The sequence below is a fragment of the Carassius auratus genome, linkage group LG42F, assembly GCF_003368295.1.
Source record: "Carassius auratus strain Wakin linkage group LG42F, ASM336829v1, whole genome shotgun sequence".
NCBI lineage: Eukaryota > Metazoa > Chordata > Actinopteri > Cypriniformes > Cyprinidae > Carassius > Carassius auratus.
Window position 1 is genome coordinate 127,448 of NC_039297.1, and position 14,291 is coordinate 141,738.

General features: G+C 38.8%; 2 protein-coding genes across 3 annotated transcripts; both read left to right on the top strand.

Annotated features, from left to right (window-relative positions):
* The first annotated feature begins 489 nt into the window (after positions 1 to 489).
* On the top strand, positions 490 to 9,918 carry LOC113068200 (rho GTPase-activating protein 11A-like). Of its 2 annotated transcripts, XM_026240863.1 has the most exons (12): positions 490 to 967; positions 1,648 to 1,718; positions 2,668 to 2,764; positions 2,848 to 3,104; positions 3,232 to 3,395; positions 3,574 to 3,714; positions 3,818 to 3,892; positions 4,253 to 4,426; positions 4,514 to 4,634; positions 5,400 to 5,508; positions 6,325 to 6,457; positions 7,271 to 9,918. In XM_026240863.1, the coding sequence occupies exons 1-12, from the start codon at positions 848 to 850 to the stop codon at positions 8,512 to 8,514; spliced, it is 2,706 nt and encodes a 901-aa protein (XP_026096648.1). In that variant the 5' UTR covers positions 490 to 847; the 3' UTR covers positions 8,515 to 9,918. The 2 variants fall into 2 exon arrangements, with proteins under 2 accessions (XP_026096648.1, XP_026096649.1); XM_026240864.1 differs by lacking the exon at positions 3,818 to 3,892 and having other exon boundaries at positions 491 to 967.
* Positions 9,919 to 11,560: 1,642 nt separating this feature from the next.
* Positions 11,561 to 14,269, top strand: LOC113068201 (gremlin-1-like). The gene is made up of 2 exons (XM_026240865.1): positions 11,561 to 11,754; positions 12,883 to 14,269. Exons 1-2 carry the CDS (start codon positions 11,691 to 11,693, stop codon positions 13,440 to 13,442), a joined length of 624 nt encoding a protein of 207 aa, XP_026096650.1. The 5' UTR covers positions 11,561 to 11,690; the 3' UTR covers positions 13,443 to 14,269.
* Positions 14,270 to 14,291: the final 22 nt, after the last annotated feature.

Genomic DNA, 14,291 nt, shown 5'->3' on the forward strand with positions numbered 1-14,291 from the left:
CTGCTACAAAAAAGAAATTAAAAAATTATTTTTTCTATTTTAATTTTTTTGGCAATTCTAAAATAAATAAATGAGATAATAAATCATATAAATAATAAATAAAAAATACTAGATATACAATTCCGAATTGTGTCATAAATTAAATCAGAATTACCTCTTTTATTTTTTATTCATAATTTGTTTGGCAGTTCTGAAATAAATAAATGAGATAATAAATAATATAATATAAATACTAGAAAAATACAAGATATGAGTCCGAATTGTGTCATAAATTAAGTCGGAATTACCTTTTATTTTTTATTCTGTGATGGAAATTACAAAATGTAAACTCAGATTTTTGAGGAATAAAACATGCAAGAGTTGCAAGAAAAGTTTAAATGTAGCAAAATATGTTGCAACGTTTGTAGCCCGCAGGACGTGTGTCGCGCTCAATGGGGCGTGTCCAGCCCTCACGTGACTGACCAGGAGCCTATCAGCGAGCAGGGAGCGCTTGAGTGACGTAGGCAGGGCGAAATTTGAACGTCTTTTTTCGAGCTGCCGTTGTGAAGCGGACAGACAGAAACAAACACAGTGTTTATACAACGATTTTAAGACTTTAAAAGCCGCGTTGTTTTATTATATAAGATGAGGTTTAGGCGCAGCAGAGTCGGGAAGTTAAATATGAGGGTAGTTTGGTGACTTTGAACGGTTGTTTTTATTGAAAAGCGTCAAGCGGAACTCTGAGGGAAAACAAGCTAAAGCTAACGTTAGCCGTCAGAGTTTGTGTTTAACACCCAAAGCGTTATTCCGCTTGTTTTTAACCCGAACGCACCTTCAAGCTCACATTTAGCTGTTTTTATCCGTAGTAATGAAGGTTTTGGAGCGAAATGTGGTTCGTCTGGCCGTTGTTCAGCATCTCCGATCGGTTTATGGAATAAAAATCAAAAACTGGAATAAAAACAGAAACAAACAGACATCGTCGAACACGGTAAGTTCATAAAACATCATTAAATATTGATTTTATAATGGAAAACTCCTTGTTTTGTCAATCCACGGCGGTGTCTCAAAAGGTAGCGAGCTTGTTACGTGACGTCACCAATTCGCAAAACACTAAATATGTCAGATTTAGTAATAAACAGAAATATACAAACCTCAGAATGCTGTCTAGATAGATCTCTAATTATTGAGACCGCCTGCAACCAGACCTGTGTTTTATTATTAATGCTCAGTATTCATTAGATGATATTGTTTGTCCTGTTTATCTGTGCAGAATCTGTCATAATGCGCCAAACTTTCTGTGCTTGTGGTTTATTGTAGTACAAAGATGAGTCAACACAATTCTAAAATGTTTCCTACATAAATATAAATTATCACAGAACGGTTCATTAATATATTGCTGTATTAACACATCACAGAAAGCCAAACCCTTATTTTATAACAGGTTTGTGTATATGGTTGTTTATTGGCGGTAAAGTCACAGAAGGAGAAGTGATTTAATTACAGTACAGTCAGTTTGATTCTGGTCTTCTGAGAGTAATTTGTGCCCTTGAGCCGTTTCTTCTTCAGCTTCTGAAGGGAATGCTGTTGATTTTCGAGCACACAGAGCGTCTCTTGTTCCTGTTCTGGCTGGTCCTTCAGTAGCTGAACAGATCTCTCTTGTTTCTCCAGGTGAAGGTGTTTGGGGTTGCTCTTGAAGCTCTGCCACACTGTCATGTGTTAGACTACGGAGATGTACCCTGGTGAGACCGAGTCAGATGAGTTTTTATATATGTTTACTAACCAGAGCAGCACCCTAAAGCTGTTCCTCTGGTGTGTGTGAATGGGTTCAGTGTCAGAAACACTGCTGCTGTGTGATTGATCCTCGAAGTGATTAAGTAAAACTATCCCTGGAATGTGGTTAAGCATGTAATAAAAAAACATGAAATCGGCTTAATGGAAAAACATCTACCGGAGTTAATTAATTAACATTTTTATGCATTTAGCTTAAGCATTTTATGCTTTTTACGCTTTTTACACACGTGTTCTCTGGGAATTGAACCTAAAACCTCTTGTGCTGCTAACACAATGCTCTACCACTGAGCCACAGGAGCACGGATTAATTAATTAATAACAAATTAATATAAATATTTTGCCTGATGCTATATAGACACATTTACCTTAAATTTTATTATTTACATTATTTTAAATTTTATTTATTTTTTGCTATATATAGAATATATATATATATATATATCTCCCAGTATTTCATTTTACTATTTTATATTGCCCTTTATTTTTTATATAACTGTATTTTACCTATGTCCCTAATAAAAAAAAAAAATACTAATTCATTATAGAGCAAATATATATAATTGTATTTATTTGCCCTATATTTCCTTATATTTTACTAATTTTGTTTTATATTTTTAATTACTATTTTATGAATTTGCCATATTTTTTATATATATGTTATTGGTTAATTATGTCCTGGTTTTGTTTTTTTATATTATAATTTTTAATTATTTTTACATTTTATTTATTTTTCTACTGATTTGCCCTTTATTTTTATTTTATATTTATGATTTTTCATTGATTTTTAGAATTGATATATTTGCCAAATATTGACCTGTATTTAATTTTTATATTTTATTGTTGTTATTATTTGCCCTGCACGTGTATGTAGTGTTAATGCGTCTCCTCCTCTCTCAGTTTTATAGCAGATGTTTGTACGAGTCTCCTGGAGCATCTGGACACCGAGGGGCTCTTCAGGAAGTCTGGTTCTGTGGTGCGGGTCAAGAGCCTCAGGGTGAGTGTTCTCCGCTTCGGTTCACCCGAGAGACTGGGACCGGTGGCGTTATTAAACAGCGACTGTATTGTTTGACCCTGTAGGCCCGACTGGAGCAGGGCGAGGACTGTCTGTCCACTGCTCTCCCGCTGGACGTCGCTGGACTTCTGAAGCAGTTTTTCCGGGAGCTTCCCGAACCGGTTCTGACCCCTGACCTCCACAGTGCTTTCCTGAAGGCCCAGGAGCTGCCCACGGATGAGGAGAGGACCTCGGTCACGGTCCTGCTGTCCTGTGTGCTGCCCGACAGGAATCTAAACACACTGCGGTACTTCTTCAGTTTCCTGAAGAGCGTCTCCCAGCGGTACGACCACATGCAGCAGTGTCTCTCTTCATCTCCAATCTCTAGTTATGATCATTATCAGCTGCTCCGAGGCTCTTCCCGTGTCCGAACACATGTAAAGTGTGTGTGTATCGCTCTGTTGTTTCAGATGTGCTGAGAATAAGATGGACAGCAGTAATCTGTCGGTCATCTTCGCTCCTAATCTCTTTCACTGTGGAGACGGCGGAGACAAGATGAGCAGCAGCACAGAGAAGAGACTCAAGCATCAGGCAGCGGCCGTGCAGCGGCTCATAGACAACGCTCAACACCTCGGTGTGTGTGTGTGATCACATTATTAAACACATGTGAATCAGGCATTTTAGTGGATATTTACTCAAGTCCCATGCAGTTTACAGTTAGCTAAGCTTTGATATGTTGGGTATGTATTCACACATGTAGTTCTGAACGGCTGATAGTGGGAGGAATCTCACCGATCTGTTGTCGTCTAAAGGTGTGGTTCCTCGGTTCCTGATGGAGAAGGTTCCAGTCATGTTGGGTTGTGATGCTGGAGTGTTTTCTCCATCGTCTGTGTCTCTAGAAGACAGTAACGCTCACTCAGACCTGAAGAAGAGCAACAGACGCAGTTTAGGAGGTAAGAACCATCACATGTCTTTGTCCAAACGACTGGTTCGAAGGAAGCTGGATGCAGTTAATAATGCATACGATTAGTTGAATGGGCTTGTTTTGTATTCCAGACATGGTTAATGGAGCTCTGAATAGGTTTAAAACTAGTAGAACCCCAACACATACGCCTCAGTCTGATGGAGCAGGTGGGTGGATGTCACTGCATGTAATAAACACGGGTCGTCTTTAAAGTGTTTAATTATTGAGTTAGCGCTGGCTTCGTCTGCACATGCTTTCATGCATCATGGGTAATGATTTAAGGTTTCAGTTTCCTCTCTTTCTGTTTAAATGATTTCTGCACGTTCTCAGTCACACGAAGCTTTGTTTGTCGTTCTCCAACTCTTGCTTTGAAATGGCTTTTCTGTTTAATCAGCTTTGTTTCCTTTTGTGTCGTATCTGTAGGAAGAACATTTATATTAGCAGATAACAGTGGAATAATGACCATTTCTGAATGTTTTCAGAAGTCTCTTCTGCTCACCAGTAATAACTCTGGTTCTTCTTCTCAGTTTTCTCCATAGCCACTCCTGTCATCATGACTCCGAACTCCAAGCGTAAGCTTCCTGTCGAGTCGACACACACTTACGGGTTCTCGAGCAAGAAACGCAGGTCCATCAAGAAGAACCTGGGCCTGGAGCTGTTCCCGAACGCTCTGTTTGGAGGAGCGTCTACACCTGGATCAGGTGAGGTCCTGCTGCAGCTCCAGGACTGTGTGTGTGTGTGTGTGTGTGTGTGTGTGTGTGTGTGTGATCATGTCTCTGATCTCTCAGCACACAGCGCAGCAGGAGCTCTGGACTCGTCTCACAGCGGTTTACTGTCGTCTGTGGGCAGAAACACTCGGGCGTCCAGCAGCTCGGCCAAGAGGACGAGCAGACGACTGAGAGTCCGCAGGTACCACACACACACCATCATATTCACTTCTGCTTTCCTAGTGTTAGTCAGCTAACCTTTAAGGCGCGGAGAAAAACTTACGTTTTCTGACATATGAAGCAGAGCTTACACAGAAGTCGCTGCAAACCAAGCAGCAACGTGAGGAAATCACACGACTAACTTGAACCAATTGCGAAAGGAATCTGCTGCATCTGTTAGCTGCAGTGACGCATGTGGTTTCTATGTCTATAATTCATAAATTAAGGCCTTAAAGTATTCATTTGGAGCTGAATGTCTTCAGTTCATTAAGTCATGGCTATTAAATGTTGCATGCATCAAAAAATAAATATCTTCCTCAGTAACTCGAGACACATTTAATGATATGAAGTCTTTTTTTCTTTTTTTTTGAGAAATTGAAAAGTAGATTTTTTTTTTTGACCCCGTTGGAAGATTTTTGGTCGTTTTAATTATAAACTCCCTTCATTTTTGATCGATTTCACAAAAAAAAAAAAAAAATGAAGTCTTGTCATTTTGCTTAAGTAATCGTCCAAAAAAATTGAGGAAGAACGTCACTTTTTTTTTTTTATTTTTTTTTTTATTATAGTTAAGCTAGATTTTGGGAAAGTGAATCAAAGTAATAGTTACATTTTCAAACTTTAAAGTGTTTCTTCTATAAGATCTTAATGTTTAGAGACCATATTGACATACTGTGCTCCCTTCAAATCTGCAGAAACCCTTCAGAAACACTGTGTTTGTTTTTCAAACCCTTTCTCCTCTGGATTTCAGAGTTGAATCGGGGAAGGCCGGCTGTTTCTCGCCCAGAGTCGCTAAGAAAGAGCCTGTGAGGAAATCTCTGCGTCTGCGCTTCAGTTTGGGCAAATCCAGCCGAGAGTCTGTAAGTCCATCATCATCTCTGTCCACCTCCAGCAGAGACTGAACAATCAGCCGCTCGCTCTCCTACGCAACTGTGATTCGCATGTTTATAATAATCATGATGGTGTCATCTAACTTATATAATATTCATGGGTGAATAATATAGCACTTTGAGAAGCTGTTAACAGAATTAAGGACTTGTTTTGATGTTCGTTATGAGTATCTTGCTCCATCTAGTGGCAGTATAATGTAGGTACATGCTGCTATTAATGAGGCAGAACATAGAAATATCATCACAATATTGAACTGCCTTGGTTTGAGAGTTTAACTCCTGCATGAAAAAAAGAAAGCTGCTAACCTCAACAGCTGCGACTAAGATGTTTAATATGGAGATAAACCACTTTAATGCTGCTGCAAGAAAAGTACTATTCTACACTTGTTAATTTGATGACACTAAGATAATTGATGTAATGTGATGTGTTTGTTCTAATCATTGTGAGCTGTCCAATGTTGTTGACTTTACAAAAGGAAATATATATAACCCCTGAGATATTTGTATAGTAATAATAAACTGTTTTTAGTGCCAACAGATATTAATATTATTATTATAACCGTTTTTATGTTCCTAATTAAAATGTATCTTTGTGGTTTGGGGTCGTTCCGTGCCATTTCTGATGTGGTCATTATTTTATGCATGTGTATGTGCTCAAATAAAAAAGACGATTGACCAGAAACGCTTTTATTATCGGTGTTTCTTTCTCTTTTAATTCAACACTGACGTGACTCAAACACTCACGAATCACTGTAAGATAAAAAGCAGCTGCCTCTATTTCAACAGAACGTCATTACACACTCACAACCGGGGCCGAAGAGGTCAGAGGTCATAGGTTTTCGCCTAGCGACACAGAGTTCTGGGTTTCACTTCACCAAGGAGCTCAGTCCGGCTGTTTTGAACCAGAGTCCATCGAAAGGTCAGTGTTGTTATTGACACGCTTTTGGGATGTTAAGACATTCCTCAAACGTTCCTACACGCTTGGATAGTTTTAAGCTTTGGAAACAGAGGAATATTCCTGGTTAAATACGGTTATGCATTTATACAACGACCACTTCTTGAATTGTCCACTAAAGCCAATGATATTGTGTGGTCATTAGCTTATGCTGAATACATATTCTTGATTTTTAAAGTCAACATGAAATCAAAAGTAACTAATTGAATATCTTGTTTTATTTGGGAATTCATCAGTATTGGAGATATAGTAAATGGTCGACCTTAAAGCTGTTGATTTATTTCTTCTAGACTGTCAAAACATGTTTTTAAAAAAAGAAGTAACTCTGCTTAACAATTATGCTCTTATTTAATCAACAAACGGCAATATTGTGGAATATTATTACAATTTAAAGTGTAATGTATTTCTGTGATGCTCCGCTGTATTTTCAGCATCATTCCTCCAGTCTTCAGTGTCACATGATCTTCAGAAATCATGAAAATGATTCAAGAAACATTATTTATTATCAGTGTTGTGCTGCTGAAACTGATGCATTATATTTTCAGGATTCACAGATTAATAGAAATGTTTCTCGAGCGGTAAATCATCATATTATTCTGATTTCTGAAGATCATGGGACACTGAAGACTGGAATTAACAGATATTCCCAGAAAATATTTCACTTTTTTTTGTGTGTGTTTTTGATCAACTGAATGCAGAAGAGACTTTTCAAAACACCTATACATGCACATTTGGTTTTCTCTCAGATGATTGCTTCTGTCTACGCTTGCTTCACAGGCTCCAGGTTCATCAGTGTCTCCGAGGATAACCTTCTGACGCCGCAGTATGTTTCTACAGACCACAGCAGCTCATGGAGCCGAGACCTGAGCTTCCCGAGGGATTCCTTCTGTGAGACTCCCATGAGCCTCTGTGTGAAGAGCAGCTCTCGCTCCGAGCCAACCATCATCCTGAGCAAACCTGTTCTTCCCAAGAGCCTCTGCTGTGCCTCCAGTGACGACAGCGTCTTGGACTCGTCCAGTGAAGAGCGCTCTCACACCGGACCCACGCTGCTGAAGATCAAACAAGCTTTCGGTGGATCCCACAGTGACCTCCACAGCATCGTCACACAGCAGAACCACGAGGAACCGCAAGACAGCCCTTGTGCAAACTCTGAGGTGGCCGAAACCAAATCAGTGTCTGTTTCAGATGATAACAGATGGTTAGAGACCGTTAACACACCTCTACATATAGACAGCGCTCTGTTCGACAGCGGACCGAAATGGTTTGTAGACACCAGCTCTAACGGATCCCTTTGTCTTGAAAATAAAAGCAGGGGTTTTCTAAAAGAGACGTCTGGAGACTGCAGCCAACTGGTCGACGCTTTAGACATCCAGAGTCCCGTGGCTTTCAGACTGGAGACGTCCAACAGAGTTCAATCCACTCCGTATGCAACAAGATCCCAAACGAATGCCAATACGTCTTTACCTAGCGAGCTCAAAGAGTCTTTATTAACAGATAAGACCGACGAAGATCAATCGGAGATGCCACAGAACCCTACCGGAGCCAATGAAGCTCGCCGAATGAGAGTCGCCGAACAGATTAAACGCTTCAACATGATGACGCTGAATTCACCCCAAACCAAATCAATCCGATCTCCTCTGAAGTTCCAGCGCACGCCGGTTCGGCAGTCGGTCAGGAGGATCAACTCTCTGATCGGAGGCCGGAAGGACACAAGGATGGGTTGGTGCTCCGCCAGTCAGAGGAAGACCGTGAGTTTAGAAAGTGGTTTGCAAACATCCTCGAAACCCAAACCTCCAGTTCCTCCGGAGAAACCAGCGATCAAAGCACTGGAAGACGTCACCAATAAGGCTCCAAAGACCAAGTGTGACACCCTCTCAGCCAATAAGAACGCTGCACATGAACGTCCCAAATCAATCCTGCTACAAGTGTCTAAAAGCGACACGAGTCACTACAGAGGTTCACCTAAAAACCCTCTAACTCAGGGAAGACTGCTGCCAGTGATGAAACCCATTGATATATGAGTCGCCATGACTTTAAACTCTTTCGTCCGAAGATGTTTCTGAACTCTGGCATTCAGGGTCTTAATTAAGTTCGCTAAGGTGAACTTTGCTCGTTTTACAGGAGTGAGATTTTTACTTTATAAGGAAGTTGCTGAATTTGCTTCAGCATGTAGTTTTGGATTTCAGGGTCGCTTTGGTTTGAACGTCAAACACGAGTGTGCACGAAGCAAACCGATCCTGTGATTTGAGATCACAATCTGAAATCAATCATTTTGAAATATGCTCATCGGTTACATGAGTTTCTAGTTGTTTTGCTGTAAGTGAAAAGACGAGTACATGAGAGTGAATGAAGCGAGATGTGAAAATGGATGTTTGTAAGTTAGATCGGGAAAGGTTGGATTCTGGAAGTGTCTTATTTACTGTTATTTATGTTTTATGCAAACACCAAAAGCCTTAAAGATGACATTCCTGGTGTACCTCAAGGAAATGTCGGCAGTATTATGCGCTCATGTGATTATCCTCAATGCTGGTGTTATTTTTCACTCATTTATGAACATGATGTTCTGCTTTTCTACATGAAGTTAACTAAACTCTGTTTAACTGATGTTTGAAGTTCCTTTCTTCACCACCTGGTGGCGCACTTTGCTCAGCAGGGACAAGATTCAGTATTAAAGTTCACTGGTCTTACATCAAACAGTTTTAATAGTTCACTGCCAAAAAATGCACAGCCAAAAAGATAGCTGTGAAGATAAACGTAAGCTTGACTTCAGTCCAATGATATATAACTCCTGGAAACCAATGCAATGGGTCAAGGGTTAAATCTCAATGTAAACTATTCCATCAGCATAAACACATATGATCAATATTGATAATATACCGTTCTGTCATGTGACCATCTGTAGAAGATCCAGATTTACTGATCTACAAAACTAGTTAAGATTAACCTGTTGTGTTCAAAACTGGGTACAACATTTAATCCACATTGGTTTCTAGGGGGAAAAAAAGCATATTAAAACAGAAAACTTTTAGTTTAGACTAAATAAATACATAAAATATTTGAGAAATTAGAAATGGGTTTATTTTCATTGTGTTTAGGGGTTAATCTGACCCACATATTTTAGTTCAAAATTAGCTTCCCCAACACAAGATTTTTTTTTTTTTTTTGTCATAACTAGGCTACTTTAAATATCAGTGACTAGTATAAATATTATCTAATATTATTTATACTTTGTGTAAGTAGTATTTATTACTGTTTGTACTTCCCCTGCCTTTTTGTTATAGCTACTTCTCAAACCCTTGCAAAAGGTTTCTCACTTATTTTCAGTGTTGTAACAAATCCAAAAACAAAACAACCAAAAAAACATTTTTTTATTAAATTTTTTGACAGTGAAACTCAACTAAATAAACTTAATTTTCCTTGGAAAAGTTCTCATGTATTTTATGTGTCTGACAAACTAAAATAAAGGTTTTCTGTTTTCCTACATGTTCTTTTGTGTTGATTTTTGGCACAGAAACCAATGGGGGACATTAATTTGTGTTCAGCCTTTCCAAAACACATCTAAGTGTCGAAACTTTGCATGCTTATTCATGACCCTTAAAGAGAAATATTCACCAAATTTCATGAATATATATATATATTTAAAGCAGTATTTCAAGTCAAATTGACCCGTGACACAATCAAGTGGCTATGATTGAGAAATCCTAATTTCTGGGCTCAGTTTCCCTCTAGACAGATCCACTAGTGTTTATTGGATCACAATTGAATGCTTTCATTAATGGATTAATGTATGAAATTTGGCCTCGAGGAAAAACAACCCAAAACAGCTCAGGACCGAAGAGCTCGTTAGATTCTTCTACTTGGATCACTCATATCTGGCAGAAACCATTGTTGTGTTGTTTTATGAACCACAATACGCTGGTCAGTTGTTTTGTAGCCAGAAAAAGAGAATAAACGAGAAACACATGCGGAGAATAAACTGACGCAACACACCAACTCTATAAACAATTATGAACTGAATTAATGGGTCCGAATCAATCAAACAAGAGCAGATGTGTTGCAAGAAAGTTCACTATAGTGAAAGAAATCAATAGCATTTCTCTTAAAGGATTAGAATTACTCACAGAAATACAGATTCTGTCATTGTTTACTCACCCTGTGTCGTCGTTCTGGACACTTTGACAATAAAGTACAATTATAGTGTCATAAAAACAGCTCATATGACTCATATGATATATTCTTTTGGTTTTGTTTAAAACTAAAACAGCCGTTGATGTGAAACGTTCGCGCCTTTTTTAATTAAACGTCATCTGTTCCGTTAGGTTTCGCGTGTCACGTGACAATTTACGAAAAGGTTTTGTTCTGTTTAAATAAAACTTATTTATTATCATTATTTAAAGCTTTTAATTTTAAACAGAATTTCGATTTTTTTTTTATTATAAAAAATATATAATAAATTGTGTAGTCAAATGTACACTCGGAAAGTACTTGATATTTCATTAAATCGGTTGTTTCTAGAAAATGTTATGAATATTTTTTTTAGATATGCATGAAACCAACTTGAATAAAAAAAAAAATTGTTCAAACTCTTTCCAACACTTATAATAAATCAGCATATTAAAAACCATTGTTTTAAATGGTAATCCATTGCAATCTATTTAGAAAACCGTTGTTTTAAATGGAAATAAGTTTTCACAATATTACTGAATTTACATAATTTTTTTAAATCAAATAAATGCAGATTTCTTTAAAAAAAAAAGAAAAGAAAAAATAAACATTACAAATCTTACTGATTGCAAATTTTGAATGACTATGTATATATAGCCTATATAACATTTACATACATAAGAATAATGTGAAAAATCTTCTATATTTGCACACAGTACATATCTCAGGCTGAATAAATGCACAGCAGCTCTCCATCACCAGAAGGAACATCATAAAGGTTTGTTTCCATCCATAAATGACATAATGTTCACATGACAGAAGGGTCTTGATGAGATATCCAGCAGCAGGATTCTGGTACAGACAAACAGATAGAGCCCTCCTCTCTGTGTGTGTGTGTGTGTGTGTGTGTGTGTGTGTGAGGGGCTGGACAGCTCTGATTCTCCAGCATTGTGTCTGAGAGCGTGGAGATGTGGTGCTCATTTCACCAGCAGACTCTCAGAGTGTGTGTGTGTGTGTGTTTAAGTGTGTGTCTATGGGACGGATCGCAGCTCCTCTCCTCACACAGATCTCCTCTAGAAGCTCATCTACGCTGACAGGTGAGAGATCTTCACACCTTCACTGATCAACCAACATGTGTTTGGAGCAGGTGCTTTATTTTATATTTATGCATCGGTCAGATGATCCCACTTCATCCGAAGCCACTTCAGTCCATGCATTCCCTGGGAATCGAACCCATGACCTTTGTGTTGTTAGTGCCTTGCTCTAATGTTTGTGCTACAGCATAGAGAAACATTGGTTATATTTTCAGATGAGAGTTTGTAATGTCTTGGCGGAATATTAACTGAAGATCTCATGGACGACTCTCCAAAGATGAAGTAGATATGCAGAAATGCATCTTTGCACAATTCTGCTTGAATAATTGTTTGAATATTAAAATGAAGAATGTTTTTAAGTTAAGACATGGTGCCATGGTTATATGGCCTCCCAGCCACGAAAGGGAAAAAAATCTAATATAATGAATTAATATAATATTAATTAATTTTAACTGAGCTATCTGCATTGTATCTCAAAATCTAGGAATTATAGAATTAATATCTACATACGATTGTTATACATTGATTTTTGAAAATGTTTTAATATGTAGAGGACAGTGTGCATATATTGTTAATATTTCAACATCGATTTTGAAGTACTGTCTTCAACCATTGATAAATATTGTTTCAGTATTGAATTAGGTTACAATATTTCAACCACATTTCATCATTTAAGGTTGGTTTATGAATATGTCACTCATTCAGTTATTAAATATATACTACCATAATATTGGATAAAATTAGATTTGTGACTGTGAAGATCCCCTCGAACGCTCTCTCAAAGTTAGGAACAATTAAAACACCATTTGTTTAAAGTTATCTGGTTCGTCTAACTCGATACATTTTCAGAATGTAGAATATTTCCCATAATGTGTGCAAAATGATGATTTCCCTCCTTAACTTTCATAAAACTTTAAAGCCTAACATTTTACAGGTTCAGAAAACGAATTGTGTAGCTGAATGTTTCCGAACGCTCTTAATTTCTCCGAATGTTTCCGAGTGTTTCCGAATGAACGCTGTGATTTTTCTGAACGTTCCGATTTTTTTTTTAACACTCAGAATGTTTCCAAATGTTTCCTCTGATTACTCTAAATGTGTGTTTCTGAACGCTGTGTGGTTCTCTCTCGTCAGTGCCGATGGCCTCCTCCGCTCGGATCGCGCTCGCGACGCTGTTCATCTGGGTTCTTCTCCTGTCGAGTCCCGCCGAATCCAAGCGGAACCGAGGCGCGATTCCTCACCCGGACAAGAACAACCCGAACGAGTCTGACCAGCAGCAGCAGCAGCAGCAGCAGCATCAGGCGGCCCCGGGACCGGGACCGGGCCCCAGAGGCAGGAGCCGCGGCTCGGAGGAGGTTCTGGAGTCCAGTCAGGAGGCTCTGCACGTCACCGAGCGCCGCTACCTGAAGCGGGACTGGTGCAAGACTCAGCCGCTCAAACAGACCATCCACGAGGAGGGCTGCGTCAGCCGCACCATCATCAACCGCTTCTGCTACGGACAGTGCAACTCCTTCTACATCCCGAGGCACGTGCGCAGAGAGGAGGGCGCGTTCCAGTCGTGCTCGTTCTGCAAGCCCAAGCGCTTCACCACCATGACCTTCACCCTCAACTGTCCTGACCAGCAGCCGCCGACGCGGAAGAAGCGCGTGCAGCGAGTCAAACAGTGCCGCTGCATCTCCATCGAGCTGGACTAGAAGCGAGAGCGACGCGTCAGAAAGAGCACGCGAGTGTAGACACGCTTGATCTGCTGGAACTAGTGCAGAGACGCATCTGTCACCATCACACACCATCAGTCACAGACTCAGACGAGGAACACACCAGTGCACGTGCGATGATGCTTCTCCCTTTATTCTTTCATATGCACCACGTCCATAGACTCATTTCCCTGCATCGAGAGTTTTAGGAAGGTAAATCCAGTTCAACGTGTTTAAATTTTGACAGTAGTTGTGCACGTGGGTAGTTGAGATGAAAAGTGTCATTTTAAAGATTTCTTATGATTATTAAACATGCGGTTTTATGAGCTCACGAACCTAACTGAGAGATGCATGGAGTATTTAAACTTTTATAAACTATGTTTAACTGCAGGAGCATGGGAACACCAGTGTGAACTGGGAAAAGCATCCAAAAATGGACAACGTGTCATACTTTATCTAAAACGATTGTTTCAAACAACATTTCAATATTTTTGATGATTATTAAATATGCAGTTTTTTTTTTTAGATCATTAATTGAGAGATGCATGCAGTATTTGTGTATTTATAAACTAACTGCAGGAAAAAAGGCACCTAAAAATGGGTTTGCATTCATTTTGTACTACTTTTGTTTTTCAAAATGTTTAAAAATCGTAGTGCACATGCGTAAAAAGTGAATTTTTTTCATTCTAAAACTAGACTTTTAACCAACATGCAAATAGTGTTTTATGATTATTAAACTTTTTTTTTTTTTAGCTCATTTGAGAAATGCATGAATTATTTGTACTTTTATAAGCAAAGTTTAACTGCAGGATAGCTGAACACCAGTTAAAAAAATTATATATATATATA

Bases quoted from the DNA above. Each gene is read 5' to 3' on its own strand.
- LOC113068200 (XM_026240863.1), top strand. From the start codon at position 848: ATGAAGGTTTTGGAGCGAAATGTGGTTCGTCTGGCCGTTGTTCAGCAT. The intron at 4,635-5,399 runs GTACCACACACA...TCTGGATTTCAG, and splicing joins AGACGACTGAGAGTCCGCAG to AGTTGAATCGGGGAAGGCCG. The intron at 5,509-6,324 runs GTAAGTCCATCA...CTATTTCAACAG, and splicing joins GCAAATCCAGCCGAGAGTCT to AACGTCATTACACACTCACA.
- LOC113068201 (XM_026240865.1), top strand. From the start codon at position 11,691: ATGGGACGGATCGCAGCTCCTCTCCTCACACAGATCTCCTCTAGAAGC. The intron at 11,755-12,882 runs GTGAGAGATCTT...CTCTCTCGTCAG, and splicing joins AAGCTCATCTACGCTGACAG to TGCCGATGGCCTCCTCCGCT.